Below are 19,360 nucleotides of genomic sequence, written 5' to 3' on the forward strand. Positions count from 1 at the left end.
AAATAAAAAATTATTAATTTTTTAGATTTAACTGTTAAAGTTAATAATTTTCAACTGATTGTGCAATGACAAATTATATTTAGAAAAGAGTATCAAAAGAAAATGGCGGCACAATGTTTTGTGCACCACAAATTTACCTCCAAAAAAAATGTGACCCAAATATTAGAATTAACATTTTTTTAATGTGCATTAAGTACAATCAAGTGTCTATTCAAATTACAATTTAAAATTTAAGGTTTAAATAAAACTCACTCAAAAAAATTAATTCGATTATCTAATTTATCATTAGTATATTTTAAAGAAGTTAGATAATTACAACAATTATTAAAAAGTGGAATCATTCAATATAAATAATTTATCTTGCTCTTTTTTCACCCAACTAACTATTTTACTTAACGACGTTATAATTGTTTCTTTCGAAGCAAACGGATCGTAAATAACGTAAAGTTCTAAATCTGCGTTCATCCAAGCAAATAACGTTTCCGTACCGAATTGTTCTAAAATCAATTTTAAATTTTTTGAGTGTAAATTTTCGTAAAGTTTTTGATAGAGTAAATAAATCCTTTGCGTTTCATCTTGTGTGACGTAAGGTGCTTCGAATTTGGGGCACCAATATTGAGAAGTTTGACGATTTATGTATATCAAATGCCTAACGGCAGAATCTATCGCCGTAGCTCCTATGGGAGATTGAGTCAAAGAATCGTTTATGGCTTCCAAATAACCGTTTCTCCTTAATTTTTCAACGAGTTTTTGCTTTGCTTCGGACAACGTAAAAAAAATATCTTTGTCGACGGTTAATAAAACGAGACAAGCTTGACAATCGTCCGATAAGTACGATACGTGAGCATGTAAAAATCCCGATGGATCGAATTTCGGTAAGCAAATCGGTGTCCAACTTTCGGCCATTTTGAATGACTCTGTAGAATCAATCAAATTAAATATTATGTGCATATCGATCGGATGAAGACTGTATTTTCCCATTCTGACAAAGGAAATCAATTGGTTATTCCCTATTAATAAAGCAAATACTAATTTTTTTATTTTACTAAAAAACAATATGATGTTTGATTTGATACCGTTACGAACGGATGGATCCAATGCTAAGCAACGAATGCTTTCTAACGCAAATCCAGGTTCGTAATTCATAAAATTTAACAAATGATCAATTAATCTTTCAGAACCAGTTAGTAATCGTCTGAAATCGAAATTTCGCCTTTCATCGTATATTTTTTTTAATTGCGTTGACGTTAAAATGGATAAAATTAAATTGTACAAGTAATTTAATTGTTTAATAAGTTGATTTTCACTTTCTTTAGTTTTAGAAACACTCACTAAAATAATAGGCTCTTTCACTAGAAACACAAACTTTGTGTTTCCAGCATTTATAGCTTGTATCGAATCATCATTAGACTGAACAAAAGAGACCAATGCTTGCATAACCCCAAATGTAGTTACTAATTTATCTTCGCTTCCATGCAATGAGTAGATGGGTTTTCCTGCAGTGCTTAAAATAAAAAAGTTTTTTTTTATATTTTTCCAATCTTGATCATCGAAAAGGTCATCTTTGTCCAAAGAACTCGAACTTGCAGTCGCAGAATTCTCAATATCACCGGAATCTTCAGTCATTATCATATTAATTCTTAAGCATGTAGAGAATGAAAAATAAATTTTAGATTTGTCCAAAATCAATAGGTGACACACCTTTTAGAAAAAAGCTAAGGTATTGGATTATTTGCTCTTCTCAAAGCTAAATAACCTGAAATAATATCACTGGGTAAACTTCTGATCGTTTGAAATTCTTCCGGAGTGGAATAATAGAGTTTTGTTTGCGGATCTGTATACGGAGCTGGTAGTCCAGATATGTCTGAGTACTTTTTTGCAGGTTTAAAAGAAGGTGGAGCATTTATTGTTATATCTGTAAAAAGAAAAAAAAAAAAAAAATTATGTGTAGTATATACTTTAAGTACAGTTTTAAATTCAAGTTAGTCCAAAACACTTACAATGAACAAAATTTTCTCCCCATGGCAAAGCTCTTTCTTGAGCGATAATTTGTTTTAACGATTTCCAAATTTTCTTTTTGGTTGGACTTTTGCTGCTGACTGTATTATGCTGAAACTTGGGATCCTTAAATTTAAAAACTTTTTCTTTAGATTGATCTTCGTTGCCCGTCGAAGATGGAGTGTTTTGATCTGTATTGTTTGAGCACTTGGTATTCGGAGTTGATGCTCTAGAAGATTCTGTGCCAGTATTAGATTGATTTTCTGATTCTTGGATCTAAAACAAAAATTAAACTTTTATTTAAATAAATAATATGAATGATTATAATTTAAAAATAATAATAATTATTTTACTAAAAAAAAACATTTTCTATTATCTTAACTCATCCGAGATATTATAGACAAGTCATTTCAGTTAAAAAGAAAAATTTCACACTTGTAAAATGTGTAAAATTAATATTTGTTATGAAAATAACTTGCCTTGCAAATTTTGTAGAAAATGAAAATTTAGCAATAAAATTCCTATTTACTGTTGATAGAGACTAATTAATTCTTCATTTCCATGAAGAAACAAATTATAATAAAATGTAATTCCATTTAATGAATCATCACGAACTGCATAACCATATTTTTCTGTAGTTAACAATCTTTCATGAGCTAATGTTAAAGATATGCCCAATTCCTGAGCTAATTGTGATGAAGTTACCATATTATTTTCTTTTAGATAATCTGATGTTAACTCAACAATAGCTTCATCATTACAAGTTTTCAACTGCAGGACTAATACATTACTATCGAATTGCCTTAATATGACTGGCAAATCCAACTGTTCCATTAATTTACAGGCTTCTAGTAAATCCTCGGGAGATAATAAATCTAATCCTCTAGCTCTATTTATTCTACAATAAGCATCTGTCAGTGTCATCATGCCACCAACTTCTTCAAGTGGTGTCAGTAAAACTTCTGAGATTTGCCTTGCGAGATTGGTAAAGTATTGATCGTTCGATTTAAAGGAATCTCTCGTGACAGGATCATCAATTCCGAGACTTAAAAGATAAGACTTAAATTGAATTGTTTCATCTTCGGTAATGCTTCCTTGTTTTTCTTTAATTTTGTTTGAAATGCTTTGGGATATGGCAACCATTTCTTTGGCTTTTGCCATTAATTTGCTCAAGTCTTGAAAAGCTTGCGAAATGCTAGCATCGGTAACTCTTTGCTTCTCCTGAATTCCCCTTTCAATACCAACAATTCCAGTGCGTGGTTTTATAGGTGGTAAATTTCTTTCACGACTCATGATTTCGAAAATTTTTTTTTTGTAATAAAAAATATTGGATTTATTTAACTTACCGAGCTCGGTAATTTTCGTTTAACCATGTCAACGTATGATTAAAGAGCTCATTTAATCTTTAGAAGTGAGAAACTTGAAGTAATGGAAATTTCTTGCTGTCTGCATTTGCTACCGTTTATTGCAATTTTGCTACGAATGATTACCGGTTTTTAAAACACTTTTTAAATTTTACAATAAGATAAAATATAAAATTATTATTTTTTTTTTATTTTATTTTATTTTTTTTTAAGGTATCAAGTATTTTAATGTTAATATGACTGCCATAGGTCAAACAGTGAGAACAGTATTAATAGATTTAAGCGGAACTCTTCACATTGAAAATTCAGTTATTACTGGTTCAATTGAAGCTCTTAAAAAGTAAATTATAAGTATTATATAAATATTATTTAAATAAATAATTTATGTTAATGTTACACAATAATATTTGTATCACACTGAAGTTAAGTTGTGAAAATTTTTTAGGTTAAGAGATAGCAATGTAAAAGTAAAATTTGTCACCAACACTACCAAAGAATCGAGAAAGTTTCTTTATGAAAGATTAAAAAATCTTGGCTTTGAATTAGAACCGGAAGAAATTTTTACTTCACTTCATGCTGCAAGAGATTTGCTTACGAAAGAAAAATTAAAACCAATGCTTATGATTGATAAAGGTGCCTGGGATGATTTTTCTGAATTTTCAAATATAAATGAAAATGAGTATGATGCAGTAGTGATTGGTCTCGCTCCATCTGAATTTCATTATAGTCAATTGAATAAAGCTTTCAGATTAATAATGGATGGCGCAAAATTAATAGCTATTCACGAAGCTAGGTGATTATTTAATTTTCATTTTTTTTGTGTGATTATATTTTGTATTTACTAGAATGTTATTTAAAAATTTATGTGTTAGGTACTTCAAAGAGCCAGATGGTTTGTCATTAGGACCAGGTACATTTGTTAAAGGGCTTGAATATGCAACTGAGTGTAAAGCCCTTGTCGTAGGGAAACCTACCAAATCTTTTTTTCAAGCTGCTTTAGGAAATGATGATCCTAACTATGCTGCAATGATAGGAGATGTAAGTTAAATTTTGAGTATTTCAATAAAATACTAACTTTATTATTATTATTATTATTAAGGAAGAATTTATAAATTTTTAGGATGTTAGAGATGATGTTAATGGAGCACAACAATTGGGCATGAAAGGATTTTTAGTAAAAACTGGAAAATATCGTAATGGTGACGAATATAAAATATCCCCTCCTCCTTTTGAAATATGTGAAAATTTTAGTGCAGCTGTACAAAAAATTATATCTATGAATCAAAATTAATATACTATTATTAAAGTTGTAAAGTATTAATTAATTAAAATATATTATTAAATTAAATATAAATAATAAACTTACCGTTTTAATTTATAAATTTTAAGTCACACTGCTGAAAAAATTAATTCAAAAAAAAAAAAAGGAAAATCTGGAAATCGTTGAGAAATCATTTCCTATAAGAAAAAAAAAAAAAAAAAAAGAAAAATTAGTGCAAAGAAAAAAAAAAGTTGATTTAAATAATTATAATAATAATAATAATAATAATTCTATATGAAAAATACAATGGTTTAAAACGTTTTATGCTTTTTATTGGCACTTTTTTCAGTATAAGCAAACATCAATGTCTGCTATATGCATATATATTCATTATTGTACGATAAAACTAATAAAAATATAAAATTTTTTTTTATAATATAAAAAGGTAAAAAAGGTTTTTATTATATTAAATAATTTTTTTTCTTATTTAAAAAAAACTAATTGATAAAAAATAATATTTTAAAATGATATATAAAAATAAAAATAAAAAAAGTTTTTTTTTTTTGTTTTCATTAGTCAATCAGACTTCATTTCTACTTATATTTAACTATTTTTTTTTTTTTTTTTTTTTTTTCTATTCAATTTAAAAAGTTTTAACCGTTTTTTTCTTTTACATGCTTTAGCATTCATTTTTAATAATAATAATAAATTTCAATTTTAAATTTGAAGATGAAGCAATTTATTTAAATAACGGATTTTATTTTATTCTGAAAACTCGTTCTTTGTTTTCAGTTAAAAAATTATTTTAATTCGCTTATGTATTATGAAAAAACGATCGAGACCGATTGAATTTTAAAAAATTTAAAAAAAAATCCGGTTGTTCAATCGGTGATTGATTGATTGATTGAAAAAGAATTCTAATTAATAATTTGAAATTTTCATGATTCAACTGGTTGAGGTTGAGCTCTCGAATACAAAGTTCCGGGTCTTCTATTTAAATTTCTTCTTCTTCCACTTAATAAACCAGATAAACCTTTCGGTTCGGGTTCAGCAGTGGTGCTAGATGATTCTTCTACCACGGATGATTGTTGTTCCTCTTCGGCGGGAACTTCTTCGGAAACTTTTTCTTCCGTTTCTTCTTCTACTTTCTCTTCGACTTTTTCTTCATTTGGTTTTCGTTTTGGTAAAAGGGAAGAAACTAATTTTCTTCTGTTTCCTGGAAGAGGTGCTGCACTTCCCTGAGGTTTTGGAAGATTAGTGTTGGCACCAATACGAAGTCGTGGTCGACTTTTCAATCTTGTCAATGCATCACCCGATGGAGCTGCCGGAGTTTCTGGAGTCTTTAATTAAAATAATAATAATTATTAAACTGATATTAAAAATTTTAAATTTTATATGATTAATGACAAAATTTAAGGAAGTAAAATTTGTTTTAGCCTTGCCTCTTCACTTTGTTGAACGGGTTGTGACTCTGGTTCAGCTACAACCTTTTCTTCTTCGGTTTCAACCGAAGATTGAGGTGCGGTTGGTGGTACATTGGCTTGTCCTCTTTGTTGAAGTACCGATGGAGCTCTGAGACCTGGCCTTAAAGGTCTAACTCCTCCTATTTTAGGCCTGTTCCAAAAAAAAAAAAAAATGTCATTTCAAATATTTATTTAGGTTTTTTATTATTTTTTATGAAAATACCTTATCGGTTTCAAAGCTGAAACAGCTGGAGTTTTCTTTTCTTCAACTGGTGCTGGTTCTTCTGCATGAGATATTTCTTTTTCTTCTGCTGGTGTTTCTTCGGACGGTGGTGGTTGGGAGACTGCTGTACTTCCTCTCACTCCTCCTCTTCGTCGTGAATGAAACCTTTGGGGTAAAATTGAATAAAATTACCGTGAAGTTTGCAATTCGTAAAAATGTTTTGCACAATCCTTACCTGTCATTAGCATGAACTCTAGTACCTCCTGCACCTGTTGCACCTAGAGCAGGTGCAGTAGCAGGAGTATCCGAAGGAGCAGGAGCAGCATGATTTGTATTTACTTTAGGACTTGCCCTAAATCTATTTCTGGGTCGGTCTCCAAATGATTTTTCCGGAGTGCTCTTTGAAGTTTCTTCGCTGTCACTAATTTCTTGTACTGATTCTTTTGGTACAACCGCCTTGTTAGGTTTTCTTGAAAACGTTGATCCTGTTCCTCGAGCTCCTGATCAAAAAAAAATAAAACAAAAATTAAATTTTCATTGAACTACTTAAAAATATTATTTATTGTTAAGGAACGTACCGTGATTTCCATGGAAACGTCCTCTTGTTGTTTTAGGAGTGGTCACTTCTTCAGGTGCTTCAGTTGTCGTTGTAGAAACTTTTGTTCTTCCTTTTCCTCCGGCTGATACTGAAATTGTTAAAGTTATGTTTAAAGTTAAAATTGTTTTAAAAGGGACATTAAAAAAACGTTTTGATTATTACCTCTGTTTCTATAACGTCCTCTACCCGCAGCTTGAGTAGGTTCCGGAGTAGTTGTGGTAGTCGTGGTGGTAGGAGCTGGAGTTGTAGTGGTGGTCGTTGTAGTTGTGGTCGTAATAGGAGTAGTTTGAACCAAAATTTCACCTGTAGAACCATCTCCAAAAGTTGAAAATTCTGTCGGTCCATCATTCAACGCATCTGTTACTACAATATCAGTTGAATTTCCATCGACAAAATTTGTTCTAATGTTTTCATTTTGAGCTTGTTGCAATATGGCGTACAAATCTAAAGCCACTTTTTCCATCATTGCACTTGTCAATCCTACTGCGTTTTGGTCTTCTGTTGTTGAATCTACCGTTCTAAATTCTTTACCTTCTAAGTTTTCACTTTGTTCCGATGTCACTTGACCTAATTGACTTTTTTCTAACGTACCTGTCATAAAAAAAAAATATCATTTAAAATTCGACATGGACCTGTTTAATGTATCCATGCGTTTCGTGCCCAAATCTTATTCTTACCATCTTCGGAAAATGATTTTACACCTAAATCTGCATTTCCTACAACACCTTCGTTACCGTTACCATTAAATTGTTGTTGAGGAACCGTTTCATCTCTAATTGGTATTTGTGAATCGCTTAATTCCACTTTTCCACCTTGAGGCTCTAATTTTTCCTCCAAGGGAACTTTTGGAGTTTCGTATTCATTGTAGATGACTTTCGGTGGAGTTTCTTGATAACTGCCTTCTACGTTTACTCTACCTTCTTGATTAATTTTTTCTCCCCCTAAATTAGTTCCATCGTAATTTACGTTTGATTGTGGTACCCCCGGATTAGTTTCCAAATTGACATTTGTATTTCTGTCTTGATATTTAGAATCAGGTATTTCTTTCGTGTAAACTTCATCCTCTTCTTGTGGCACATTTACTTTCACCTGTCTTTCTTGATCGTTTTCTTCTAAGGGAACTTTGTAATGTTGTCCTTGGTCACTTTCTTCATCGTTTACTTTTATTCTTCTGCCACGTGTACCATCTTCTGAATTTGTTCTTGTTCGTTTTTCTTGCGTTACATCCTCGTATTCAACATTTTCTTTAGTTCTTCTATCTTCGCTCGGCCTTCGGATCGTTGGTCTTTTATTTACTTCGGTTTCAGAATTATCAAACGAGGCAACTGGTACCGGTCTTCCTCCTCTTCGGGAAACTTGTTCCGAAACTTGCCCCCTTTAAATAATTCCAAAATTATTATTTACTTCTTTTAAAAATTAAACTTAAATTTCTTGAAATTTTTTTTTTTTTTTTTTTTACCTTCCTTGACCTCTTTTTTGCAATTCTGATTCGTAGGACGAATCGTCTTCGATTGAAGCATCTGACGAATGAGTGCGGAAGGAAGAACTATCCAACAAACTTGAATTTGGAATTCGAAGCCTACTCTGACTGCTTCCTTCTCGCACTTTACTCTTTCCTACTCCTTCTTGAGGTTGAGGAGACGTTCCTGAAGCACCGCTGGTTCTAGATCTAGGAGGAAATCTTGTATTGGACGGAAGTCTTTCTTCACCAATAGCAGGGATTTCTTCTGTTGTGGTAGTGGTGGTCGATCGACCTCGTGGCCTAGAGTTCAAATTAAGAGAAATATACATAACTTATTACTAAATATCGAAGAAAAATATTATTATTAATTACCTAAAACCAGATCTTCCTCCAGCTGGAGGAAGAACTTCGTTGTTGGCCGGTTCGGATTGTTTTTTTTGTTGAGAAGGAGAAAATCGACTTCCGCTTCCATTTCTACCATTTTTCCCGACTACGCTTTGACTTTGATTTTCGTTTCTACTGACTTCCGTTTCTTCGACTCTACTTTTTTTATTATTCTTAAATGTTTTTGTGGCTTCGGTTGGTAAGTATTTACTACCACTCGTCGAAGATCTGTTCAGCAAAAAGAGTATTAATCATACACTAATTCGATTCAAACTAAAAATAATAAAATTGTACCTGAACGTCTGAATCCTACCTGTGAACGTAATTTTGTTCCTGAACGTCTTTGGGTGGACCATCGTGACCGTTGTAAACTTTTTCCGTTGACGAAATAACAGTTTTTCCGCCATCTTTCGATGCTCCTGCACCACCACCACCACCACCATTACCACCGTCATCTTCTTCATCGTAATAATAATAAACGTATTCGTATTCGTATTCCTGACCGTTCGGTCCTTTTTTTACGTTGATTCTGGAACTTTGACTCGGACTAGATCCAGCAGGTACTAATACTTTTTCATCGGCATCCACAAAATCAAAATTAACGTCTTTTTGTGCGGATTGTTTGTTAACCGACACAACATAAAAATCCGAGTCATCCTTTTCATCTTTTTTATATTTTTCTTTTTTTTCATGTTTAATATCTTTTTTAACGGTTATCGTTTTACTTTCGGATGCTTTTATACCTTCCCCTCCGTTAAAAGTTTCATAATTATTTATTTTAAATTCGTTACTTAAAATTTGTGGTACGACCATCTTTGACTTCATTGTTTTCTCGTGAAGATGTTTATAATTAAATGTTGTTATGGGGGGCTCTTGAGTCGTGGTAAGAACAAAATCTGGTAAAAACGCGCGCCTAAAAAAAAAAACAATCACAATTAAAAAATGGACGAAATGAAAAAGGAAGGAAAAAGGAAAAAAATTTATTTACTTTTTATCATAAGTTATTTCTTTAACTTCATCTTCGAGTGGAACGTGAAGTCTAAATGGTAAAACAAAATCTTCAGAAGTGGATTTAACAACTTCCGTTTTTAAAAATTTCTTTTTCATTATATTTTGTTCTTCTTCGTCGGCGTTCAACCTTTCATCAATCAAACCTTCATCCGCTTTTATATCAATTATACCATCGTGTGGATTTTTAACAAGGGATTTATTTATTTTTTTAGATTTTGATGTTTTTATTGATGTTTGAGTAACGACACTTTCAACGGGATCTTTTCCCGTCGTACTTTCAACAACGGAAACGGAAACTCTCGGTTTTCTCTCATCTAAATCCGTTGTTTCGTTAACGGATCTACTAACTCGTGGTGGTATTTTATGTGCCGTTTGAAAATCTTGCGATCTATTAACTTTCGAAAGTTGTGGGATTTTATGTGATGTCGAAAATGATTTATCTACAAAACCAAAATTATTATTATCATTATTATTCGTAAAAAAAAAAACGATTTATTTAAAATTAATAACGGTTATCATACCTTGAAGGTCGACTTTATCTTTTGACGTTGTTTGTATATTAACAAATTCCTCTCCAGGACGAGGTTCTGTTATTAATTCATCTGTGCTGTATTCTCTGGGAGCTCCGTATATCACACCGACAGTAAAAAAACTAAACAGGATCCACCTAAAACAGAAGAAAAAATTATTATTATTATTATTATTGACTTTTAAATAAAAAAAAAAAAGTGAGAAGAAAAAGCGTTTGCTTTAACCACTCATCAACCCCCCCCCAAAAAAAAAAAAAAATTATTATTATTATTATTTATTTAAAATCACGAATATTTAAATATGTCAAACATGTACCACGACGATGATGATAATAATAATAATAATATTATTTAAACAATAGTTTTTAATTTACCGGAAGTATATAAATTTTTATCATGCAAACTTTTTTTTTTTAATAACGCATTATTATTATTATTATTATTTTTCAAATCGTATCGTCGCCGCCATTAAATTTATATTAACGTATTATTTATTTAATTAATATTATTATTAATTTCGGTTGTATTATTATGAAAGGTTCGACATGGAAGAACGATGCAGTCACGTTAATCATTTTACATTTAAAACAATCAACAAACAATCGACAAACAACAAAAAAAAATGAGGAAGAATAAATGAATATTCATCATTTTCAGGTTTTTAATTTAAAAAAAAAAAAAAAAATTAGGGGATTCATTTTTTGGGGATTTGAAATGTCAAGGTTTATATAATTTTTTTTGTTTTTTTTTTTCGTGAATGAGAAAAGATTCAGGTAGACCTTTTGGGAAAATTAATATTATGTCATGGGAAAAGTATAGAAAAAAAGAAAAAAACCGTTATACCTGAGAAAACATAACATTCACATTTTAATAATTATTGTGAAATTATCAAGGATTCCAAAAAGGAAAAAAAATGTGAGAGGAATAGAAAAATTTCAATAATAATAATAATAATAATAATTCTCTTTCATCTTCCTTAATTTCCGTTTTTATAATCGGATATGATACAATCAAAAGGTCATCATTTAGTTTTTTTTTTTTATTATTTTTTCAAATTTAAAATTACAAAATAATATTTTTTAACTTTCCTTCATCATCATCATCATCATCATCGTTTAAAAAAAAGAAAAGTAAATTTGTCCTTAAACTTTAAGATGGTTGTAACAAATTTATGTTGCCTTTCACTTAAAGAAGAAGAAGAAGATGTAACCCATGTAATCTGAGGTCATTTCATTGCCACATCGTTCGTTGCACCACAAAAACAACAACAACAACAACAACATGAACCCAGCCACTCCTTTTTTTATATTCATATCCGGGAGAAATAAACCTTACCCCCCTCACCGCCCCCCATCTCCCTCCCTAATTTATGAAACTAGGTAATAGAAGATATTTAGCAAATGTGATGCGACACAAAAATATACCATTAATTTTTAATTATTTATTATAAACATTCAAATGTATCAACACACAAAAAATTATGTTTTATTATTATTATTATTATTATTATTATCTAATAGACTTAAATAATAATGATAATAATGATAAAACATGTTGTTCAAATCGTTTAAAGGTGAGCCAGACTGGTTTTTTAAAAAAAAAATCTCATCATCATCATCATCATTTTCGTTTACAACCCGCACCCCGGAAATGAAATAACAACAACAACAACAACCACAAAATGTTTTTATAATTAATTACAAAAGTTTTATAAAAAAAAAAAAACCTTAAAATTATTTAAACGTACCTGAAAATTAATTTAAAAAAAAAAAAAAAAACAAGTTAACTCATCAATTTCTCTTTTATTTAAAAATAAAAAAAATCGATGATAATAATAATGAAAAAGAAGAATTTAGATTACGATTGATTCGAGTTTTATTATTATTATTATTATTATTTAAAAAAAATAACGACAACTTTCGAATGGCGTCAAATTAATAATAATAATAATTTTTGTGAGAAAAACAAGACTCGTCTCATCATCATCATCATCATTAGATTACACTATCATACCTATTAGATAACAATTATTATTATTATTAATAAATCCACTTTTCGATTGAATAACTACCTACCTAAGGGCCCCCTTCTCCTCCCTACCCCTCCCCTCCCCCCAGAAGAACTCGAGATGAAAACTCTTCTCGTGAATTGATTTTTAAGGTACGAATTTTCCTCGAAAATTTAATCTTAATTAATTAGGTTACTTAAAAAGGTTTAGGGGGGGGGGAAATAACGTTTTGATAATTGATGGGGGAGAGGGGAAGGTATTAAAAAACAAAAAAAAAAAAATTGACCGTGGATTTAAATCTTGTAAATTAAACCTAAATGAAACCCATTGTGTAATAAATAAATAAATAAATAAATAAATAATTGTAAATATTTATCGTTGTTCGTCACGTGACCACAGAAAAAAATAGTTATTGTTATTATTATTATATAATAAGGTTAAACCTTGTCGTTGATTTTTTTTTAAATTAAAAAAAAAATTTTTTCTTAACCAAGCCTTTTTTTTTTTTTTTTTTTTTCACCTCCATTGTTTTCTTTCTTTTAAATATGGCGAACCCATTGTGAAATTTTACCCTTCAAAATTTTTTTTTTACACGTTTTAAGACGTTAAAAATTTCCGCCTGGGTGTCTATAAAAAAAAAAATTGATTTATTTCAAAATAAAGGTCAATAATGATAACGAAAACAATTCAACAACAAACAACAAACAATCAAATATAAGATGGGCGAAAGAACAACCTTCAAATTGTTATTGTTATCCAATAAGAAAAAAAAATTTTTTGTTACCATAAAATAAATTACTCAATTTTAATTTCCACCATTTTGTTGTTTTCCAGTAAAGAAAAAAATAAATAAATTTATAAAAGTGAAATTACAAAAGCCTAAATAAATAAATAAGAAATTTTTTTTTTTCGGCATTTATGTGATAACATTCAAATCAAAAGATTATGTTTGTAAGGTAAAGAGAGAGAGAGAGAGAGAGAGAGAGAAAGAGAGAGAGTGAGAGTCGTTTGAAAGTTTTTAAAAAAAATTTCTTCATGGTAAACAATAATAATTCTCGTTTCGACAAACGAATTTTTTTTCTTCTTACAATTACATCCGACAAACAACACGTGGTGGTGTAAACTTTCCCCGTAACGTTATCCTATCACCAGCAACAACAGCAGCTGCAGCAAAAGCAACAGCAAAAAATGAACGAAAGCAAAACTTGACACCCCAAATCATATAAGAAAATTTAACCCGGGTAATAAAATAAGAAAAAAAAAATTATATAAGAAAACATAATAAAAACCAAAATTCCTGTTTTTTTTTAAAGTGTACCTGATTACCTATGACATAATCCACATCCATGTTTGTGTCACGTGAGTGACATTTCATAAAAAAAGTTTTAGAAATTTTTAAAAAAGAAAAACTTATCGACAATTAAATATAATAAGATAATAGAGAGAGAGAGAGAAAAAAAATTTTACTTTCCATTAAAATTTCTCTCTCTCTCCACCCTTGCCCCCCTACCTGAGAAAATTATAAAGGTTGTCGTTGTTGTTGTAAATAAATAATTAATTAAAATTAATAAATAAGGACTAGGACAACCGGGTATATAAAAACTATTAAATTTTCCAACCCTAATTTTCATGCCCCCGAACTATGACTTTAAAAACGAACGTCGTCCTTGAACCCCCCACAATAATAATAATAATAATAAAACTAAGGGATATTAATAATAATAATAATAATAAAATTTATTGTCAACCCAACCCATCACATTTTATATCTCCAGTGATTTTTTTTTTATTTTCTTACTTCATCCCCTTCCCTACCTCCCTTCCTCTTTTTTTAGCGACTTTTTGCTAAATAATGCGTAGACGTAAGTCAAGGAAACTTGCGAAATTTTTTTAAAAATCAAAATGGCGGAAAAACATTTTAAACGATTCAATAATTTAAATAAATAAATAAATAAATAATTTTTTCTTTCCATTTGGGTTGCAACAATAATAACATTTTAAAAAGAAAAAAAATTTTGCAATCTAAATATAACGGTGCCATTACAAATAAATAAATAAATATTAAACGACAAATTTTTATGTTTGAAACGTCTGGTTGTTGTTGTTCTGGTTGTTGTTGTTACGCGTTTGACATTAATTAAGTTCGAAATATTTATCATCTTTTTTTTTTTTTTTTTAAATTCTCTTGCAAAAGGTAATGTAGAAAAAAAAAAACCTGGCGAAATATTTCAACACATCACGTGTGTTAATCAATACATATATATATTTATTAGATAACGCCATGTAATAATAATAATAATAATAACTTTTAAATAATTATTATTATTACTTATCCCATATACGGACGAACAAAATTGATTTCATTCCTTCTTTTATTTTTACAAAAAAAAAAAATTTTTTTAATTCTTCCTCCTCCTCCTCCTCCTCCTCCTCCTTCTCCTCCATTTCGTTTCGTTTCTAATGACACTTTCATCGTTTCGTAATAGAAAAAAAACTCGATGAAAGTTTTTTTTTTCTTTCGGTCTCTTTTATTTTTACCAACGATTGTTAGCGACAAGAAAAAAAACCGTTAAAATTCGTTATTTTAAAAAAAAAAAAATATACCAAAGTAGAATAAAAAATCACCGCAAATATTTAATACGACGCAACCAACACGCCATTACATACTTTACAAAAAAAAAAAAATTGATAGACAAAGACTAAAACTTAGCTTATGTGAATAATTTAATTATGGACAACGCCCAAATCGATCGATCGATCGATCGATCGGAATCAATCCGGCCATGAAAATATATTTCAGGTATTTTATTATTACAAAAAAAAAAAAGGAAAAGTTTAATAAATAATAATTCTCTCAACGGTTTTCTCTTTCATTATTATTATTATTATTATTATTCTCATAAACGTCAAATCCTTTATTATTAATATTCAAAATGGTTTCTACTCTTTTCCCTTTTGCGGGGGAATCCCCTTCTCGGTACCGAATAAAAAAATCTACTACGATAAAATCAATACTACAACTACAACCGCCGCCATTACCGGAAGATTCGATAGTAAATACAAGGAAACGAATAATAATAATAATGATGATGATGATGATGATGATGATGATGATAAATCTAAAACCACGATTCTTCTACGTCCTCCTTTTTTATCTTTCTCTTCTTACTCTCTTATGCGATGATGCATTTATTAAAAAAAAAGAAATTTTATTATTATTATTATTATTATTCTGCCAAAAAAAATGCATCGACCTTTGATATATCATTATTATTATTATTATTAAATTTTTTTTTTTTTTATATAAAAATAATTAAATTTAAATCGAAATGTCGAGAGTGAAATTGTGAAATTTTTTTTTTTTACCATTTAAATTCAAATCGTGAAGAAATTTCTTTTACAAAAATTTAAAAAAAAAAACGATCACGTGATCATAAATTTAAAAAAAAAAAAAATTAAATCGTTCCAGTTTTTTAAATTAAATATCCCATCAGTGGCAGTAGTAGCAGTAGCAGTGGTAGTAGTAGCTCAAGGTTAAGGGGACCAACAACAACATTTTCTTTTCTTTTTTTTTTAAATAAGAACGAAACAGGTATACAAAATAACCTAAAGGAATGATCAAATTATAAAAAGCAAAACCGCCATTAATCGATCGATAAATTTTAATTTGGGTCCCCCCTCACCGCCCCCCCTACTGCCCCCCATCTTATTTAGTTTATAATTAATATAATTCGTTTTAAATTTTTTTTTTTTTTTTCTTTTGCGAATTCAAATGAGTAATTTAACAATGTCTTGGGATTTTTTTTTTCTACGAGATGGGTTGTCACGTGACAAGGACAACCTCTATTAACTACCAACAAATCATTATTATTATTATCATTAAAACGATTTATTTAATCCGCAACCTGATTTATTACGCTTCGCATACCTGAGTCTGTGTGTGTGTGTGATTAAAGAGATTTTTCCGTACGAATCCCCCCCGAAAAAAATCCGAGATTTTCGCCACGTTTTCCTTTTTTCCTTTTTCTTCACATAAACGAATTCAATTACTTTTAAAAAAAAAAAAAAAAAAACTTATTACGTAAAACCTGCCATTCGCTATGTGATTCTTATGCAATTCCCAACTAATTACGTGTAAAAATAATAATAATAATAATAATGTTTAGTATAAGGAAGTCTTAAACGGTTAATAATATTAACATTCGAAACATGAATTAAACATTTCAAACTTATTTTAATTATTATTATTATTATTATCATCATCATTATTATTTTTCTTTTTTCCCCCTTCGTGAAAAACAAATTAATTTCCTTTAATGTCATCATCATCACACGTGATCGTCATAGTTCTCATCATCATCATCATCATCGTAATATGTATATGTAGCGTTAAATCGATTTCTAATAATAATAATAATAATAATAATAATAATAATGATAATAATTCAAGGTGGGAAACCTTGCAATTAATTCACAAAATTTTTTTTTCTTTTCTCATTTTCTCAACGTTTTTTTTAACGTTTGATAATAATTTCACCACAAGCATAAATTTCCCCTCGAAGGTTTTTTTAATTAAATATATATAAATTCGACAAACAACAACAAACAGCAAACAACAACAACAACAATTTTACGTTAAACTATTTAAAAAAAATAAAAAAAATAAAAAAAAACTACTTACCACGTGGTTAATCGTTCCATTTTTCGATTTTTAAAGTAAAAATTAAATTCAATACAATTATTATTATTATTATTATTATTAATAATTCCTTTATATTATTATTATTATTATTTCATATGTGAATTTCTCTTCATTAGAATTTCCGGTTATCCTGAAAAGAGAAAAAGAAAAACAAAAATTAATTAAATTAAATTAAAATTTTTTCAATCACCTTCGGATTTTATACTCTTTATAATAATGATAATAATGATAATGATAATAATGATGATAATAATGATAATGATAATAATAATTAACCGTTATTTAATTACGTTTGAAAAATTAAACAACTTTTGTCGTTTCCGATTTCGTTTTTTTTCCAACAAACAAACAAACCAGGTACGTACCGTCGAATTTACAAGTTTTTTCTACTTTCTTTTAATTTTTTTCTAGAAAATTCTTTTTAATTATTCTACTACTCGAGTCAAGTTCATTCATTGATAAAAAAAAATTATTTCGTATCCTTTCTCACGATTAAAATTATTATTATTATTATTATTAAAATACTACTCCTGATATTTTATTTCGAAACATTTTAAAACCTCCATTATTGATCGAATTTCCCTCCCTCTCCTCCCTTTCTCTCTCCCCTACCCCCTCCTACTCGCCCCTCGTCGCCCCTCAATAATAATAATAATAATAATAAATTTTTTTGTTGTTATTATTATTATTATTAATATTTGGGTTAATCGTTATATGTTCCCTCCTTCTTTTTACTTTTACCGATTTTGTGGCTTGACTTTTGCGGTCGCCATTTTTTTTTTTTTTTGTTATTAACACAATAAAAACGAGTGAATGATATTTTGCTTAAAATAATTCTTTTGATTCGAAGCAGAAGAAAAAATACAAGAGAGTTAAACAATTTTCTATTATTTAACCCGTTTTTTTTTTTCAAAGCTCCCCACGAAATAAAAACGTCCTTATTACAATAAGCAATCAATCATAATTTTATCCTCAGAGAGGAAGAGATAGAGAGAGAGAGAGAGAGAGACAAAGGGACAGAGAGGTAGAGAGAGAGAGAGAGAGAGAAAAAAAATTTTGCAATCTTCTTATTATTAACGATTACGTTGCAAATATTTCTTTTTTTTTTTTTTTATACGTTATGTGTAAACATTAAAACCCAACAACCACAAAACAACAACAACAACAAACAACAAAAAATTGCTTTCTTCTATCATCATCATCATCATCATCATCGAAATCGTTTTTAAGGCTTTAGGGCTTTAAAAATTTTTTTCTTTCTTTCTTTTTTATTCTTATTCTTTTTTTTTTTTTTCACTTTCTATTCTTATCAAATAAATCTGTTAAGAAATAATATAAGTGATGATGATGATAATAATGATGATTTTAAAACATTAAATTCAATATGGCTGAAAAATTTACTTAATAATAATAATAATAATAATAATAGTTTGTTTAAACGACCACGATTATGATTAAGCAACAATTACATTATAGGAAAAGGGGAGAATTAACCGATAAAAAAATTCAAATTTTTCCACCATCTTTGATTTAAAAAAAAAAAAACAATGAAAGAGAGAGAGATAGAGATAGATAGATAGATAAAGAGAGAGAGAAAAAAAATTATTTTAAATATAATAAATCATTGTGAGCGTGGGACGAAACTTTCCATTTTAAAAAAAAATTCAATTTAAAATTACGCAAAAAAAAAAAAAAAAAATTTTTTTTCAATTTAAATTCGACACCATCTTAAAAAACATTTTCCGACAATCGAAAAAATTTCCCTTTTCTATTTATATGCTAAATCATTTCCGGTACGAGAAAATTTTTTTTTTAAATGTATTTTCCACCGAATATAAATGGAATTACATCGTTACAAACAATAAAAAACCCATCATTATCATTATTATTTAATAAAAAGATTTTAAAAAGTAATAATAATAATAATATTGTACCGTTAAGTAACTGTCTTATTATTATTATTATTATTATTACGACGCAAAATTTTGAAATTTTCTTTAAATAAAAAATTTTAAATTACGCGCCATTTTTTTTTTTTCGTTAATAATTATTAAAATTTTTTTTTTTTTTTTATAAATTAAATATTAGTATAGATATAATAATAATAATAATAATAACCTTCGATAAAATTTTTTTTTTAATACGATCGAAGAGAGCGGCCGATAATAATGATAATAATAACCAAAAACACTTCACAACCCCCAAAAAAAAATAGAAAAAAAAATTTTTTCAATAATAATAATAAAACAAATAAATAATAAACTCACGATTAATAATAAAAGAAAAAAAAAAAAAAACTTTTTAATCAAAAGTGGTCCAAGTTAATAATAATAATAATAATAATAATAATTAAAAA

At 28.6% G+C, this 19,360-nt stretch overlaps 4 protein-coding genes across 4 annotated transcripts; 1 reads left to right on the plus strand and 3 right to left on the minus strand.

Moving 5' to 3' along the window:
- Positions 1–324: 324 nt before the first annotated feature.
- On the minus strand, positions 325–1,632 carry Phum_PHUM504140 (uncharacterized protein; the record flags this gene model as incomplete). The annotated part of the gene is made up of 1 exon (XM_002430881.1): positions 325–1,632. The coding sequence occupies one exon, from the start codon at positions 1,630–1,632 to the stop codon at positions 325–327; it is 1,308 nt and encodes a 435-aa protein (XP_002430926.1).
- Positions 1,633–1,715: 83 nt separating this feature from the next.
- Phum_PHUM504150 (uncharacterized protein) lies at positions 1,716–3,291 on the minus strand (the record flags this gene model as incomplete). The annotated part of the gene is made up of 3 exons (XM_002430882.1): positions 1,716–1,915; positions 2,001–2,227; positions 2,528–3,291. 3 exons carry the CDS (start codon positions 3,289–3,291, stop codon positions 1,716–1,718), a joined length of 1,191 nt encoding a protein of 396 aa, XP_002430927.1.
- Positions 3,292–3,426: 135 nt separating this feature from the next.
- Positions 3,427–4,653, plus strand: Phum_PHUM504160 (Arabinose operon protein araL, putative; the record flags this gene model as incomplete). Its single annotated transcript, XM_002430883.1, has 5 exons — positions 3,427–3,490; positions 3,576–3,702; positions 3,808–4,155; positions 4,235–4,400; positions 4,483–4,653. 5 exons carry the CDS (start codon positions 3,427–3,429, stop codon positions 4,651–4,653), a joined length of 876 nt encoding a protein of 291 aa, XP_002430928.1.
- A 908-nt stretch (positions 4,654–5,561) lies between these two features.
- Positions 5,562–11,154, minus strand: Phum_PHUM504170 (uncharacterized protein; the record flags this gene model as incomplete). The annotated part of the gene is made up of 13 exons (XM_002430884.1): positions 5,562–5,956; positions 6,074–6,237; positions 6,310–6,474; positions 6,545–6,809; positions 6,888–6,995; positions 7,070–7,498; positions 7,585–8,282; positions 8,367–8,669; positions 8,742–8,981; positions 9,067–9,666; positions 9,742–10,204; positions 10,286–10,431; positions 11,138–11,154. 13 exons carry the CDS (start codon positions 11,152–11,154, stop codon positions 5,562–5,564), a joined length of 3,993 nt encoding a protein of 1,330 aa, XP_002430929.1.
- Between the last annotated feature and the right edge of the window lie 8,206 nt (positions 11,155–19,360).

Source organism: Pediculus humanus, genomic scaffold (genome assembly GCF_000006295.1).
Source record: "Pediculus humanus corporis 1103172108276 genomic scaffold, whole genome shotgun sequence".
Classification (NCBI taxonomy): domain Eukaryota; kingdom Metazoa; phylum Arthropoda; class Insecta; order Psocodea; family Pediculidae; genus Pediculus; species Pediculus humanus.